This window comes from Pelobates fuscus, chromosome 12, assembly GCF_036172605.1.
Source record: "Pelobates fuscus isolate aPelFus1 chromosome 12, aPelFus1.pri, whole genome shotgun sequence".
Lineage (NCBI taxonomy): Eukaryota > Metazoa > Chordata > Amphibia > Anura > Pelobatidae > Pelobates > Pelobates fuscus.
Window position 1 is genome coordinate 22,587,486 of NC_086328.1, and position 17,596 is coordinate 22,605,081.

Consider the following 17,596-nt stretch of genomic DNA (forward strand, 5'->3'; position numbering starts at 1 on the left):
CTCAGGATTTATTGCAATTATTAGAGTGTGTCCGTACTCTGGGCTATTAAACAGTTACACAGACGTAGGATAGTGCTGTACACACAGCGCAAGGCATCCCCCAGCCCAAAAGTCTCATGCTCATTTTAATCCCATTTCTTAGTGGATTTGCATTGATTTTAATGTCCTCTGCTTTTTCTCAGAACATCATCAAACAAATTATCTGTACAGTAATGGAACCTTCGTTAAAGGGGAGGAAAATATTAAGATTTTATAATGCGAGAGAGACACAGTTTAACCCTTTAAGTCGTGCCCTATTTCCAGCTATCCTTAATCCTTCCTTTAACCCCTTAAGGACCAAACTTCTGGAAAAAAAGGGAATCATGACATGTCACACATGGCATGTGTCCTTAAGGGGTTAAAGGATATGGTATTGTCCTGATATTTTATTATTGCTGAATATAAATAGTGTGCAATGTATATGAACCCAGCCTTGTTGTTTATTATTTTGGAATAACTGTATTTTAATTAATAGCTTTTCAGTGTATCTCTATACTTACCTTGCTCTCTGGTTGGAAGCACTGCTTATCAGCTAATACCATGTAGAATTAAAGGTCTGAAGCTGTCCCAGAGAACATTTTTTGGTATGCCAGAGTTCGCCCATGATGTCTGGATTCATAAACATGTTATGTCTTCATTACCTGCAAGGCTTAGATTACAATATCTCATTAGGTAAAACAATCTAAAACTGGCTAATCAAAGCTATCCTTATCTTAAGGGGTTACGCCAACCCTAATTAGCCCCCGCTCCCTTTCACCAATTACAGAAGATAGAAAGAAATAATAAATTTTCCTGAAACCCAGTGCAAAGTTTCCACTCTCGTCCGGTCACTGCCTCTCTTGCGCGGTTCAAACAAATGCTTCTCGTGGAGAAGCATTTCAATGGTCCGGTTCACCGGCTCAGAGCAAGTAAGGGGAGGACGGGATAATTTAAAAATAAATATGGTAACTGGAGGGAGACGGGGAGGTCTAATCCCCCTTGCGGCCATGCTGCAAGTGGAGATGTTGGGAACGTCTGTCGGCAGCGCGCAGTGCATGCAGACAACAGACGATTTTTGCACAGAAGTGACATTTAGCAGAAAAGCTGCACATACAGATTCCTACCACCATGACCACTTGTAAAAGCAGATGTCGTCACAGTGCTTGAAGTGATATTTTACATTTTATTCTCTAAAGTGTGAGTTGTCAGGAATTCAAAGTTTAACCCAAAATTGCAGAATTCGTAAAAATTATCAAAAGCATTAAAAGACTATTTTAACCTGAAATTTGCAATTCACTTTCAATTTGAGATAATTCACATTTTTTTTTTTAAATAATTCAGTGTTTAGTGAATAAACCCTTTAGGCGCGTCCCTGGGTAGTAGAATTTCTTTAAGTGTTTTATTTGATGCTGGAGGTTGCTGAATGGTGTGCGGTTCCAGGATAATCCACTTACTGGAGACTTCCTGGCGAGCTCCCCCCAGCAAGTAACTGTATCTGTAGATGGGGAACCACACTGACAATTACCCAGCCGTGTGTGTATGTGTGTGTATGTGTGTGTATGTGTGTGCGCTCGTGTGGTCCACCAGAGCATGGTTCAATTTATCTCACACTCAGTACACAAAGCCAAGATTGCAGCTGAGGATTCTGGGTAGCGTTATTCAAATGAGATTCAAGATGTCAGTCTTCCGCTTCTGTATCCATTTATAAAAGATATACACCAGGGGGCTTCGCATGATCGTTTTATTTGCTCTAACTAATGCTGCGTATATATTGCACGTTATTACAGGAATGGCCACCGTAAGAGATACAATCAAGGAAGATACATTAGAACGCCCTATGTATGTTATCCAGTGTCTTCTTAATGACAAATTACTTTAATATTGTTACACGCTAAGCACAGTAATTTAGTAGTGGCTGGGAATACCTGCTCTGGCGGATTATTAGAATCTATCAGTTTCAGGCATTCTGCATACGACATGAATGTGCTGGATCAGATACAAACAAGTTTTATTGGACTAGATACAATTCTAGATTTATAGACTAGATTCTGGTGCTTTTATTTTACATATTGATATTTTTTTTTTTTTTTATGTGGCCTGGCTTCTACTACAAAAAATAAACATAAAGGGACATCGCTCATTGAAAACAATTGTGCAAACAAAAATAAATTGTTACCTTGTTGTTCTTAGTTTTTACATAGCCTGACTCACAGTTTTGTGCACCAAACTAGGTGCTGTGATCTGCCGAGCTGCCAACGGGACATGTGATCGCTTAAACCCAGAAGGACACTCCAGGTACATTAACTGCCACATGAAGGTGAACATTCAGTTAGTTATGCTAAATGTTTGGGAGAGGTTTATGTTAATCTTCTTTTCTTTATTCTTTTTTTTGTTTTTTTTTATTCTTTATTTTTGTTGTGCATGGTAAAACAGTCGGCTCACTCAGCCACAATAGCAGTCGTAAGCTCAGAGCAAACATCGTAAACATAACATGGTATATAATATTCAGCACAAGTTTTATATTTTGTAGTAGGGAACAGGCTGCACATGTTTAGATAACATGCATAACATCAAGTCTAATACAATTTAGTCAGTGGCAGTAGAAAGGTACATGGTGGTATAATGACACTTTTCTTTATTCTTAATACCATTATTTTAACTACAGGTCCTGTTCATTTCTCCCAACTCATGGTATTTACATTTTGCTCTAAAATGTACTACTGTACATGATTTTATGACTTTTTAGGGGCTATAGTTCGGTTATCAGTATTCAACAGTAGAAAGTTGATAATTGAACTACTATTCCCAGAAACCCTTGCTGTGCCCATGAAGCACTGATTATAGGATAAAGTTTCTACTTACCTTTTTTCAGCGCCAAGCCTCCCTCAACGCTGCTTACATCTCCAACTCCCGCAGCATCATGGACGCAGCACGGCCTCCTCCACCATGGTCCAAACCAATGCTCCACAAAGAGCATTGGGGACCTAATGTGCATGCCCAGCAGCAGTTTAGAGGAACTAACTTGCCCTTTGGTTATTTCCCGCTCAGATCTCAAAAATGTTTTTGCTCACTTGTGTCATTACAAAGAGAACCTGTCCTATACCATTTACATGTCAGACTGATCTCACCTATCAGGACTGTACAGAACTGACAGCAAGTTCTCCATGCATTAGAGATCCAGCAATCCTGGACAATTGTTTTAGCCTTCTTAGAGCCCCATCAGCGAGGTATGGCTGATACCACTCTAGGCAAAGTGAGAACAGGATCCACGTCTGCATGGCAACAAAAACAGAGAATATGAGAACCATCAGAAGGGCAAAAGCTTACAGGAACTCAGTAACGTGCCCTTTGGGTAGTCTCCAATCAGGTCTCAAAAATACTCCCTGTGGATCATTGATATCTTCATCAGCCAAGCAGGCGACACATTCAGCTTTAAGACTATTCTGATCTCTTCTTCAGGCATGTTATAAATATGAAGCAAGTCTCCTGTGGAATCCCACGGGAACCTTTTTTTTTTTTCTCCTATATTACTGTTAAGGGGACCTCCTTACAATGAGCATAGTTTGTTCTGGTGCTTTGAGTGTTCCTACAGAAAGGTGAACAGCACGTAGTTTGACTGCATTAACACAATGAGTTGACATCAAATTTGAAACACTCTGCTTCAACTGTACACGACACTGGACGACAAACGGAGCACGGAGAGCCAGTACAAGCCCAAATCTGAAAAGGGATCAGATCTTTAATCTTAGCATTGCAAACCACACTACAGTCTTTTGCAATGCCGGTAACATTCCAATGCTAGGCTACTGTATCCCCTACATTTGCAGCACCCCTGGATAAAGCTACCATGCTTACTGCTAATGCGATGTAAAACATATAAAGGGGGGTTTATCCACCTGGTAATCCCATTCACATTGGTCAGCATTTTAATACCCACAATAATATTCACTAAAGTGAGCATTTAAATCAATCCCAAATGTAAGGTCTTAATATTTGAACTGGAAAAACTGTCTCGGTCAGCTACACTTGTAGTTCAGCTGTGTTGACCTTAAATTTCGAAATTCACTTTGAATTCTCACTTTATTAATTAACCCTGATGGTGTGGACAGGCTAGGTTCCAGCAATGACAGCAGGCTCTTAATTCTTTCATGATAAGAGAGAACGCTGCATCTAATAGAGGATAGATTGGGCTCTTGGTAAACAGGCCTTCCAGTGTTAGAGCAGCATGCTACACACACAGCATATTGCATGCCACACGGCAAAAACACACAAGCAGAATTACACGTTTCCTTTACCACTGTCATCTAGAAAATGTCACTAATTAGCAAAACCAGCCGTGTGATGAGCCCGAGCCCAGCTAAAGACTGAAGAAGTCCCCAAAGAGAATTCATCAAGCCGGTTAATTAAAATAAACTGCTCTTGCCAGTTTAGGAAACACAAGTTGTCACAAAGCCTAATTAAATGTACTGTCTGTCTGTCTGAGGCATCAGCATGGCGTGCTGAGTGTAAGTTCTGCTTGTGTAACATTGACTATGCCATAAATAGCAGGCAAACACTGCCACCTGGTGGCATGTAAGTATTACAGCAGTAATAAATTAAACGACATATTTCAAAAGAAATGTCCATCTTTAAGAATTGTTTAATGTCTTACCAGATGTTGGCAATAATATTTATTAGCCCAGGTTCTTTGGAGAGGAGATATCTACAGGACGGACCTGCTTTCTTCACGGTGAGACAATAATTATCAGTTATGAAGCATCAAACTATTCTGAAGCAATGGGGAAATAAAGCAAAAATTAGTGATGAGATTAAAACCAACAAAAGAAAATATAGTTTGGGTGTTCATATGGACAGATAATCTTTAGAAATTTTAGGAAAACATTGTGCAATGTGCTGTTAATCACATTACAGGTGCTTTTTGTTTATTATCATTCTTTATTTTTAGAGGACAGGAAATATATATTGGCAAATGCATACAAATGGTTATAACCATATTTTCGAGAAAATGTTTTTTTTTGCATTCATTGTTTTTGATACGATATAGCATGCTGTATTAGACATTCAAATTCAAATCTTTTCTTGCTCCCAGTGAGCCCATATCTAAAATGTTAGTATTGATATTCCTGGATCTGAATTTAAATCAGTAATGTTTCTCTTTATATAAGAGAATAGAGAGGAAAGGAAGAGGGAGAGACTTGGTTATGCAATTATGTTCCTGGGCTGTTAGTCTATTAAGTAATGATCTCTGATTTTTAATATCATGTTTTTTGAGAGTTTTCAGATCCAGGGCATTGCTGCGCCAGAGCATAATTTTGTTGAATCATTTTTGTTCATTGCTGGGGAGGCCATCTGTAGGTTTGGCCAAAAGGAAGGGCCACGGCTCATTATCTGTGTGCCGATGCATCGTTTCAGATGAGAGATCTAAAAACCATCTCCCAATAGTGTCGTGCCTGAGGGCACATTCAGCACATATGTATAGATGTTCCATTTTGTCCGCAGCCCCTCCAGCATTCATCTGATTGGGATCTGCCCATTTGGTGTATCTTGACCAGGGATGATCATACTATCTCATCATGGTTTTATACGATTGTTCTTGGAAGTTGACACACATGGAAGTTTTCTCTGCAGCTTCCCAAATGTCTTGCCACTTCTAAAGTCTGCTGTAGGTCTTCCTCCTACTGTGTTACGTACCATGGGATGTATCTTTCCCCTTCTGGACACTATGGTGTGCGTAGAGTGGTGGTAAGGCCTTTATGTGTGGTGCCTGTCATGCAGTGTCTCAAAGAATGCTGGGCTACCTTCTGCTTTGACGATTTTGGAACGTGTAAAATCAGTTAAATGCGTCAAATCGGAAAAAGTCGCCTGTGGTCGATTTTTTTTTTCTTTTAATTTAGGTCTTGGAATGATTGTAGTCATACAGGTGTATATAGCATACCTGTATTTTCCAGTCCTCTAAAATCCCATTCTCTGAGTTTAAAAGCCTTGTTGCGCAGGTATAGAGTAAGAAGGGCGGGCGACCATGCAAGGTCAAACCTGTGGACCGTTAGGTCCACAACCTGTATAGGCATCCATATCCTAAATTTGGCTTGATTGGAGCGCATTATGATGGACTCCAGGTCTACCCATCTATGGTTATCAGGGGGGGGAGAATGTGGGGAGGTATACCACATTAGTTTGTGAGTTGCATTGCCAAATATTTTGTACAAGTTCGGTAGGCCAAGTCCACCTTTAGTCTGTACATCAATTACAGGTGCTTTTTGTGATGTTAGCACTAGTTTATAGCTGGTATATTTCAGACAGCAATGGCCCACTTATCAAGGCTTCAAGTACATCATGTCTCATGCAAAATATTCTCAGATTACTTGAAAGGCCTTAATAGATGGCGATTATAAAAAATAAAATAAAGTCAAATTTCATTTCCCCCCCAGACTTTGTGACCATCCAATCACAGACTTCCCAGTGTGGCTCAATGAGAAGTCTTTACAAGGCAGGTGTACTGGGCAATTGCTGCCTCTTGAGTTTAGCTTCACTGAGCTATCCAAACTAGCCACTGCAGGTGTATCAAGGTTAAATTTTCAAATTTCTGTTGAAATCTGCAAGGTACTCCCCACAACAAGCATTCTTTTGTTTAAAGATCAGTTGCATTCATACTCCATGTGTTGTCCTACCATTACAGCATAAATCACTTTACATTTAGTTGCTACTCCCAAAATAAAACAAGCAGTACTTTTTGCCTGCATGGTTTTCCATGGTGGTATATGAATGTGAAAAAAAAAAATTTTTTTTTGATATTTTGCAAACATTCCCCTTTATCCCTGGTAGGGGCTTCTCATTTAGAATCCGCTGAAGCTGCGCACACGATCGTGGCTTTCCAATGAATTGTAGCACAGCCCAAACTTGGCACATATTGATGCTTCCTTTAGCTGTTTTGCCAACTAAAGTGGAAGTAAATCTTCCTGATTTTTATTTTATTTTTTTTAAACCCCAGTAATGGAGTTGGCTCTTTTATAAACTGGGGAGAAAAATCACAACCTTTGTTTGCAAACACAGCGCTAGTGACAATGAGGTGCGGCACGGACTTAAAAAAAAATAAAAAATTTCAAGTCAAGTTAGTCTAGCCTGGCCTTAAGAGTTACTCACTACTGCAAGCCTGGAGAGTCCCTTGCATACCTCACCAGGTATGTATTTTCACTTGCCAATGGCTAGTGACTATTTTGAGCCCTGGTGTGCAGTGTCCGTATATTGCAACAGGTGTTCATACAGATCAATATACCAAATTAGTCAGCAAGTTACCATTGTAAATCACACAAGAAAAAGCCACAGGTTAAGACAGATTTGCTAGTCACATAACTGGATAGCCCAGAAAGTGTCAGTAAATCAACCACTGGTTCCAGATTCAGTTTATGCCATTAACTTGTTTGGCACAACAGTAACATCCTGTCCCTGGACATCCAATGAATACTGTGTAACAAAACAGTGCACAATAATCAATCCGTGCATGAAAGTGTTATGAAACTAAGCAGCTGATCACTACATTCATACTGATGGCATCATGAAATTCAACCTGCTGGTGTTTCTAAAAATCTATTCTACAACTTAAAGGAACACTATAGTCACCTAAATTTACTTTAGCTAAATAAAGCAGTTTTAGTGTATAGATCATTCCCCTGCAATTTCACTGCTCAATTCACTGTCATTTAGGAGTTAAATCACTTTGTTTCTGTTTATGCAGCCCTAGCCACACCTCCCCTGGCTATGATTGACAGAGCCTGCATGAAAAAAAAAACTGGTTTCACTTTCAAACAGATGTCATTTACCTTAAATAATTGTATCTCAATCTCTAAATTTAACTTTAATCACATACAGGAGGCTCTTGCAGGGTCTAGCAAGCTATTAACATAGCAGGGGATAAGAAAATCTTAATTAAACAGAACTTGCAATAAAGAAAGTCTAAATAAGGCTCTCTTTACAGGAAGTGTTTAAAGAAGGCTGTGCAAGTCACATGCAGGGAGGTGTGACTAGGGTTCATAAACAAAGGGATTTAACTCCTAAATGGCAGAGGATTGAGCAGTGATGCTGCAGGGGCATGTTCTATACACCAAAACTGCTTCATTAAGCTAAAGTTGTTCAGGTGACTATAGTGTCCCTTTTATGATGCTATATCAAGCGACTTCCCAGAACACCCTCAATTTCAAAAACAAAAAATGGTAAGAGACAACATTCCCAATTCCTGCCACCTCTGGCAAAGGTTTTTATGAACAAACTACAAGTTAGCGGAATTTCATTCGTTTACAAACAAATTTTGTTGCCATTTCCATCAAACATAGTCCGAATCATCCAGGTTTAATATATAACTATATACATTTTGCATCTTAACCAATTATGGGTCAGTCAAGCAACATAATCACTGCATGCGGTTTTAGTGGTGCCATTCGGCTGCAGTTGTAGTCCTCTGGTTCTTATATAAACCATTCCAGCACGATAGCCCATGTGTCTGCAGCCTAGTCCTCCTTCACATACTATGAAAGGCTCTGCATGTCAGTTGGTGCAATCCAAAACATAAATTAAAACTTCTATAGGAAATTCAGAAGTGAAGCAAACTGCACCATGCATACAAGAAATTCAGAAGTTTTGCAAACAGCCCTATACAAGCACCAGACAGCGCAGGACCTTTTAATGTAGATGACCCGAGTGTGCATGCATCCGTTCCAAAAGGATACTTGGACCGACCATTTTAAAATCCATCTTAGTGTGTTTGGACTACCCATCTTTTTGCCACTTGAGAATTTCTGATCACTTCAGAATGAATATTCTGCAGAGACTGACAAGTAATGCTCAGCTTGAAAACTGGCAACCCAACTCGTTTGCTTTTTTTGTGATTTGGGCAATATAGAATTGAACAAATTTAGCTTTACACAGACTCTCCAAACACTTACACATCTCACTCCTGGGAGGGAAGAAAATAAAACGTTATACATACCTCACAGATACCAGTACACTCCACATAAAGCAAGTTGTGGACTTTGCAACGGTGTTTTTTTATAATGAAAAATCTCATTACATAGGTATGCTTATTTCCAATGTTTATCACATTTTCCTCCAAAGTATCCCATTTGGATACTCCAGGACTTTTATTGCTTCCAGGGACAATTAACCTAACTTGTCCAGAGTGAACTACAGAAAAACAAGCACATAGTTGTGATTGAATCTTTAAAAACATGACTGACGTACAATACCCAGTGCAAACCACAGATCGTCCCAGGTATTGAAAGGCCATTATTTACCTTAATGAGGGGAGGAAAAATTAAGACCAAAGGACAATGTTTGAGGTTTTGTTTTTTTTATTATTAACAGTTCCAGGAATAAGTTTACTTTTTCTTGTCCACGTCCTGCTCGGCAGCTTCCTTTGCCCGCTTGGCACGGAGACCAAATAGCCTTGCATTGGCACGAGCCATACGCAAGCTGGCAAAAGCTTTGAAGTTCTTTTCTTCCTCGGTGATGACTCTTGCCTTTTCTTTCTTGAAGACCTAAGGAGACCAGATGAAGTGGTTAGTGAAGTCTAAATACAGAGTTAAAAAGTTCAAACAGAAATAGTGCAACAGCAACAAGGCAAAAAAGTGACGGTGAACAAGCCATCGGTTTTTACCGACTAGAAAGCCAGCCCAGAAAGGAGAGGGTGGGGTGTAGAACCTTATAAATCTGATAACCACAAGTTTATACCAAGAGCAGACAGCAGGACTACAGACACATGGAGGGCAAGACCCTTTCAGATGAGCATAACAAGTTAGTTTAAAGGAGCCTTATTTTGATTATGTACTTTTCTATATGGAGTGTAATCAATATTAGCAATCAAAGGCTAGGTAAGCATGTATTACGTTAATGTGCAGATTATGGAGTGCTGCACTCAAATAAATTGAACTTGTGTATAGGTTCACAGCAATATGCCAGTAGACCGGAAACAGCAACATAATGAGAAGACACAAAGCAAGTTAAAACCAAGAGGAAAACAGACTTAATAAGCAAACGATTTTCAAAGTTGTATGTTAAGTGTACTTACGCTGCGGATTGGCATAATCGGTCCAGTCAGCTGTGTGGCCATCTTCAACTCTTCAGCCTGAATGGGGTTAAGCAAAACACAAATGTTAAAAAGGATTTATCAGACAAGATTGATTACAGTGCTATTCCATATTTACAGTCATCAGCTGGAAAAGGGTTCAACACATCATCACAGAATATACAGAGATTCCGGAGTATTGTCATCATATGACTGTCAAACATGCATGTACATATATTAGTGGCTTCCATCAACGCTCAACTTTAACAAATCAGAGGGCAAACAAGTTCCATAGGAATTCTACCCTAGCTGACATAATCCATGGTTGCATAGTGTGGGGAGAGGGGAGAAATAAATAATCTGAACCCATCAAGTTCAGCTTCACTAACATCCTTTTCTGCTGCCGATTGAAAAGGCAAAAAATAGAAAAAAAAAAAAAAAAAGAAAAAAAAAACAGTTTGAAGCACTTTACAGTTTTGCAACAAGGGAAAAGGTTTTTTTTTTTGTTTTTTTTTAAATACACAATTTCCTTTTCGACCCTAGAAATGGCAGTCAGATGTCTCAAGTAAAACAGTGGATGCCCAAGATGTCAAGCAGCCATGAACATTTAGCACTAGGAGGTTAATATTAAATGTTAAATCAACTCGGGGTGGGGGTTTGCTACTTACAGAGCTGTCTCCCTTCTTAGGAGCAGAAGGTTTGCGTGGGAAGATGATCAGTTTGGAACGGTATTCCTTCAGCCTCTGCACATTAGTCTGCAAGGATTCTGTAGATTTATTGCGGCGCCTCTTATCCACGGAGATGCCAATGGTGCGTGCCACTCTCCTGTTGATGCCAGCTGCCTGTGTGATGGAAGGGAGCTCATGTTATATTGCACGAAAGGAACATTAAAGCAAACAAAACAAGAGCAAACAGTCATCAGACAAAAGGGTTCAAAGTAATCATCACAGAGTTACAGAGATTCCGGAGATTTGTCATCATGTGACTATAGCACTAAGTGCCCAAACGTCATTATAGAACACCAGTGCAACAACACAAATCTTTAAATTCTTTACATTTCAGCAACGACAACATCGGCTTTTCACATTTATGTACCTTAAGTTCTTCAAGGCTGAAACCTCTGCCAGCCCTCACTTTAGTGTGGTATCTGACAGTGGGACATCTCACCACCGGTCTGATAGGCCCTGAAACAGGTCGTGGAGCTATCCGGCGGGCTTTGGCCTGACGTGCCTTTCGTCTATGAAGGAAATAAGTACACTTTAATACACACGCATCTGATGCCATTTAGCAGCTTTAAAAGGAACAAACATGGGTTTTACTAACACTACAGCCACCAATTGGCCCTCACTTCCCGGAGTAAAAAGAAAACAATTTACACATTACTGTTCCACTCCTGATGTTGAAAAGTTTTTTTTTGTTTTTTTTTAAAGTGCAAGCCGCTAAACATGTCCTGTGACAAATCTGTAATCTTCCTTGAAGCTTTAACTATTGTTGATATGTCCTTACAAACTTGTGTGATTATCTATGCACTACAAATTTTTTTTTTTTTAAATAAATTTATAAATAGATAAATTACTCACCTTTCCTCTGCTGCCCTAACCTAATCTACAGGTGGAATCATCCTGGATGCGTGTTTACTGGATGACGGACCAATCCAATGCTCCTCAGAGGAGCACTGTGGACCTTAGGCGCATGCCACAATGCACATCAGACTTCGCCATCTAGAATCATTTAATACAATGATTCACTATGGCCAACCGTGACTGCACAGTATACTACGGTGAGAGTCGGGAAGCCAGATTCCAGGCTCTCATACCCAGAGGGTTTTGAGGCATGATACGAGAGTCCTCTTACTAATGAACTAAGTTCTATGGGGGATAGGACTGCAGATACTATAACAATTTCAATAAACTTTTGTTAAAGTGCCTAGTGTCCCTTTAAAACTAAACTAGCAAATAACAGTTTAAAAAAAATAAAATAATAAAAACAAATCACTCCTACTTTGAAGAATTGCCCAGATTTTGCCTTGGCCTTCAAAATAGTCAGTCACTATGGCTCATTTTACATATACTGCTGCACACAGGGTGACTAAAACCCATTTCTAATCAAGACACAAACAAAGTATCTTTTATAGCTCCTACAACTAAAAAAAAAAAAAACTTTAAAAAAAAAATGTACACACTTCCATAGCTGAAAAAAATTCAGCCTCAAAACATGCTCAAAAAGAATACATAAAATAAATAAAAAAAGCTTTAAGAGCTCTAATTTTGCTATAAAGTGCGAGTGGTGTCCTTCGACACCAGAATGGCAGTCCGATCTCTCCCATGTCATTACCGGAGCACAAAGTTTAGTAGAATATATCTTTCTGTATCGTTTATGATAATCGTTCTGTATTGTATTCTCATGCTTGCACAGGACTACAATAACAAACCAGATAAAATCTGCAGTAAGAAGGTCTGACCGTTTCCATGATCTATACAGACTTGACACCTGTATGATTTTTTTGCAGAAAATGCTGAATATCTTGACATCTAAAATCCTAAGCAACCCTTCTAAAAAATAAAAGATCCTAAAAGATTTACTGGAGAGGCTCCAAAGCATTGCACTTTAAAAGGCTGTTTTTACCACTAATGTACAGTCATCAGCTGAAAAGGGGTTCAAATGTGTATTCATCACGGAAATACAGCGATTCCGGAGAAAGTGTCATCATCTGACTGTAGATCAGCATACAACAAATACAAATGTTCAGTGTACACGGCAGGAACAAAGACAAAAACGCCTCTCTGCTCTACAATGCGTAAAAATGGCTCCTCACCTACGAAGCTTTCTGGCAGGTTGGTTAAACCAGGTGGCCACACGTCTTTGCCAATCCTTATGGAAGTGGGGCTTCAAAATCATGCCATTCCGGCTGGGGGCCATGGCGACTTATTCCCTGAAAAAAGGAAATTGGTTAAGAATAGCATACATAGAATGAGAAAAAAAAACAAGCTTCATATTTAAATAGAGTGGGTCAGAGGGAAGCATTCTGCAGGAGATGATTCTAAAATAGAGCAAAAGCTCCACAACGTATCTACAATGCTCCATATAAAGGAACTTGTGAACTTAAAAGAATTGGCATACTGTGCCAAATCAGCAGCTCTTCATACAGATGCATTGAACCAATGCATCTCTATGGGGAACATTGAGCGCCTCCATGCAGTCTGGAGACGCTAAACGCCAGCATTGCTCACTCTGCAGCACTAGACTAGACTAGAAAGCAGCTCTAGTGGCCATCCGATTGTCTGCCAGTTACTGGGCAGCAATGTAAACACTGCCTTTTCTCTAAAAAGTCTGTTTACATTGACAAGTCTGCAGGGACAGGCTATAGACACCAGAACCACTACGTAAAGCTGTAGTGATACCGGTGACTATAGTGTCCCTTTAACTCAATAGAGCTGGTATCACTGCTAGTGGACAGACATTTAGGAAATCGTGTATGTTCCACACGTCTAAAGCATGTCAGAGCAAAAACAAACCATGTTGAAAACATGCATGGGTACTCAAGAAATGAGAGAAATTAACAAACATACACTGACCAAAATGTACCCAGACAGTTTTATTTGGGCAGCACTGCAGCCTAAAACACTTAAGCAATGCTATACACACAGTCAGACACCAGTATAAGTCACCCAGGCCCCAGCATGTGAATGCTATACACACAGTCAGACACCAGTATAAGTCACCCAGGCCCCAGCATGTGAATGCTATACACAGTCAGACACCAGTATAAGTCACCCAGGCCCCAGCATGTGAATGCTATACACACAGTCAGACACCAGTATAAGTCACCCAGGCCCCAGCATGTGAATGCTATACACACACAGTCAGACACCAGTATAAGTCACCCAGGCCCCAGCATGTGAATGCTATACACAGTCAGACACCAGTATAAGTCACCCAGGCCCCAGCATGTGAAGTTTTATCAGCCCACACTGCACGCATGGCTAGAATCAAGCTACTTAGAGGAGGGTTTGGCAATACCGGCCAGGGCCGCAAGACAGGCCCGGGGGTGGCACAGCACAGGTTCACAGGGCTCTACCAGAGACCCAGCACACAGGGATAAAGGGCTCTGAAATGGGGTGTCTCAGCCTTACCGGGGAGTGGGACCCATACAACTCCCATCATTAAATCCCCTATAATAGATTGTAAGCTCTGCTGCCAGCAGCTCCCATTCCCCGCACATTACAGAGCCCGTGCTGCTAGCTCCTACTGCCAGTAGGCCCAGGCAGGGAGCGAGCCCATTAAAGCAGAACCAGCAGTCACATCGCCCGCAAATAACCCCGCAAAATACCGGCCCGGTAACTGGGGCACCCATCGCTGCCAATCAAAACACAAAGCGGCGGACGGAGACCGAGGATGGCATCGGATTAAATCGCTAGAGCAGGAGAATCACAGGAACATACCTCCACAGGGAGAAAATGGCCGCAGAGAAAGGAGGAAGAGTTCCGGTGCATCATGGGATATGAGCGACACAAAACCAATCAAGAGCGAGTCCTCTGCAAAGCCAATCAGAGGAGAGATCCGGGGAAACGTGATGCCAGTAGTGACGGTCGTTTTGCCCACAGTAAAAATGGCCGCGTGTGTTCTGTAGTATAGGGTGAATACACCAAAATAAAATTAAAATACATTTTATAGCATTGAAACCATTACACAGTGAATACATGTACAATGTATAACTCCTGTATTGTGCGTCTGTGTAATGCTTTCCAATGATAAAATGATTTGTATATTTGCAAAAGTTTTTTGACTGTGTGATTTAAGTATTGTTATTAAAAGTCACGCAAATATTATTTATTATTCTACAAAACTCCAATTGCTGTAATTTTATGCTTAATGTGAAATTCTCACATATTTTTTCCTCGTGATCTGCGAGGTTGGACAATTTTTTAAATAGAACTTAAATATATTTGTAATTTTTTTTAATAGGGTTGCAGTATAAGCAGCTCATTGTGGATGGTGCAAAATATCAACCGTCACATGAAAGATTTATATGCAGCCTTATAGCTTACTAAATAATATTAATAATACACTATTCATGCTTTTTTTTGTTTGTTTTTCATTTTTAAAGGGACGCTTCGGAGCCCTAAAGCAAGAAATTGTCATTTTTATAAATTAACCTTGTTACACAACTCTGGCTTTTAATCAGACAACAGGTCCTTTTACTTCCTCAGTGTTTAGGTTAGTGGAGCTAAACTCCTGAGGAAGTCAGAGGCTCAGAGTACATGCCGCGCAAAGGCTTCTTCTTAAGCTGCCTTGGATTTTTGCAAGTTGTTTCGATATACCCTCAATTAAATGTTTTAATTGGGGTACATCTACTTAACAATTAGAATATATTTATTTTTTTGTTGTTGTTTTGGGCAGTGTAGTGTCCCTCTAAGTAGCAATATATTGAATCTAAATAAATGATATTGTCCCTTTATTTGATCTTTAATCTAAATAAATAATATTGTCCCACTGTCACGATTTCAGTTATATACTTTATGACAGGCATATCCTCTGCAGACCGGTTTTTAAAAATCCCTATATTGGGATGTATGTTTCAGTGAATAGTAAATTATGCCGGTAAAGTAAGCTGTAAGATAGCATCAGTCCCGGCTGAACCTTAAATATTATAAATCAGGGCTAGCCAACCTCCAGCTATCCAATCATTGATGAATAATGGACTACATCACCCTGTCTTCTAGCAATTTAAGTAAAAGCCTTAAACTAAAAAGTTATGCGGGGGGGGGGGGGGGGCATGCTAGCAGGCTGCAAGTCACTACAGCTCCTGGGGAATTCAGCTAATATTGGGCAAATACCCACTAAACTCAGCCTGAAACATCCTGGAAAATCGTGGCACAAGTTCCTGGAGTGTCCCAGTGCAGCTAGAGCACCTGAAATTGGGTGGATCTGGGTCCTGGTGAGATGCTCTGGGGACTGGGGACTGAAGCCTACACGGGAGGGGAGTGGAGCAGACGGCCACTGCCTCGCTCTCCATCCCGGCTACAGTGAACCACAACACGACTGGAACCCTCCCGGCCCCGTTACACCCCCCGCTTTGGACCGGTGGGGGTTATCCCGGTCCCCACCGGGCAGGAAAACATCCATAAGGCGATCCTGGGCGACGACCGCCAATGACTACCACGCGGCCTCAACAAAATGGCCGAACATGATGAGACTACCCCACAGGCCGCGCTGATGCAGTCCCCACACACCACGTAGCCGAACCCATAAAACAACCCTGGACTGCAAATGTGGTGGAGAGGAGAAGAAGACAGCCAATAACGCTACTTCCTATTCACACTGCAAGCTCCGTGCAAGCCCCAAGCGAGAGCACCTCACTTCAACCTCCTAACAACAAGATCGTGGGCGGCCACTGGAGGAAGGCCCGGAACAGACATCCCCTCGCAACAGCTCTGCTACACAGCTACCCACACCGGGACACTCTGGTCTGCACAACGCGACTATACTCACCACACGACTGGGTAACACGAACATAGCGACCCTCGGATACTATGCCCGGTGGCGGGCCGTCGGAACTTAGTGGACTTTGGGTGCCAGCGGGGTATATCCCCAGGCCTGTGAAGAGGATACTTATCAACAACGTGCATGGCGCAAGTAACGATAGCTGTCCTACCTCCCCACGAAGAAAGACATGGAAGGCACAAACCGCCTCACCAAAGGACACTCTGGCGGCACTCACCGCTACACGGACATAGCCGTTAGTAATGTCTCAGACAAACCTGCAACACCCTTGCTACCACAGATGATGACCCAATGTGCCGCGCTCTGCCCGGTGGTATCTTAGCGTACGTTACTTTATTTTGTAATACTCTACCTAACCTTCTTTGAATAATCGTCCTAGTTAAACTATTTGCTAAATATAAACGTCGGTTTTTAACTAAGCCTGTGACCCTACAACCTTACAGTAAAGTTGGAAATGTATATCTGAATTAGCATTTAGTAACTGAAGCATTGATTTAACTTTTTGCATTACTTACTTTAAAAATGTGCAATGCCTCTAATTCCATAATGAGGTTTTCTTATGTATACAGTTCAGTTTGCTCCAGCTATTGTGGCACAGCAAACATGCTTGTTAACCATATGCACAAATAAAATAAAGAATTAAAAAATGAAAGAAATAAAAAGTTATGCTTGAAATGATGAACAATACAATTCCATAATAGGATATATCAGTATAATTGTTAACGTTTTTTTATGGGTTATTTCTATACACCTTATATTATATTTTAACTGCAAACAAATCCAGACTAGCATTTGGTGGGAATTCATAACTGCAAAATCTCAACACTCTGAATAACGTGTAAAATGTCTAGGTCTACGAGAGAATGGTAGCAAGGCACCCCTCATCCAGTCAGTGGTGAGGTTAACACGTAAGTAGACTTTGTCCCTAGATATTATGGCATTGCGCATAGGCATATACATCTGAAATATGATGGAATAAGGACACGAATACCATGCACCCATGGGATCCTAGAGATTATC

General features: G+C 40.7%; 1 protein-coding gene and 3 non-coding genes across 4 annotated transcripts; all 4 read right to left on the reverse strand.

The window, feature by feature from the left end:
- Positions 1 to 9,341: 9,341 nt before the first annotated feature.
- RPL13 (ribosomal protein L13) lies at positions 9,342 to 14,578 on the reverse strand. Its single transcript, XM_063438386.1, has 6 exons — positions 14,515 to 14,578; positions 12,888 to 13,004; positions 11,168 to 11,309; positions 10,741 to 10,914; positions 10,076 to 10,132; positions 9,342 to 9,545 (listed from the first exon to the last, which is right to left on the reverse strand). Exons 2-6 carry the CDS (start codon positions 12,989 to 12,991, stop codon positions 9,387 to 9,389), a joined length of 636 nt encoding a protein of 211 aa, XP_063294456.1. The 5' UTR covers positions 12,992 to 13,004; positions 14,515 to 14,578; the 3' UTR covers positions 9,342 to 9,386.
- LOC134579714 (small nucleolar RNA MBII-202) lies at positions 10,199 to 10,279 on the reverse strand. The gene has a single exon (XR_010086254.1). It is a non-coding gene; the product is annotated as a small nucleolar RNA MBII-202 (small nucleolar RNA).
- LOC134579713 (small nucleolar RNA MBII-202) lies at positions 10,973 to 11,052 on the reverse strand. Its single transcript, XR_010086253.1, has one exon. It is a non-coding gene; the product is annotated as a small nucleolar RNA MBII-202 (small nucleolar RNA).
- LOC134579712 (small nucleolar RNA MBII-202) lies at positions 12,696 to 12,778 on the reverse strand. The gene has a single exon (XR_010086252.1). It is a non-coding gene; the product is annotated as a small nucleolar RNA MBII-202 (small nucleolar RNA).
- Positions 14,579 to 17,596: the final 3,018 nt, after the last annotated feature.

Coding starts and splice junctions, on each gene's coding strand:
- RPL13 (XM_063438386.1), bottom strand. CDS start 12,991: ATGGCCCCCAGCCGGAATGGCATGATTTTGAAGCCCCACTTCCATAAG. Junction 10,915..11,167: donor TCAGCCTTGAAGAACTTAAG/GTACATAAATGT, acceptor TCCATCACACAG/GCAGCTGGCATCAACAGGAG. Junction 10,133..10,740: donor CTAAGAAGGGAGACAGCTCT/GTAAGTAGCAAA, acceptor AACCCCATTCAG/GCTGAAGAGTTGAAGATGGC.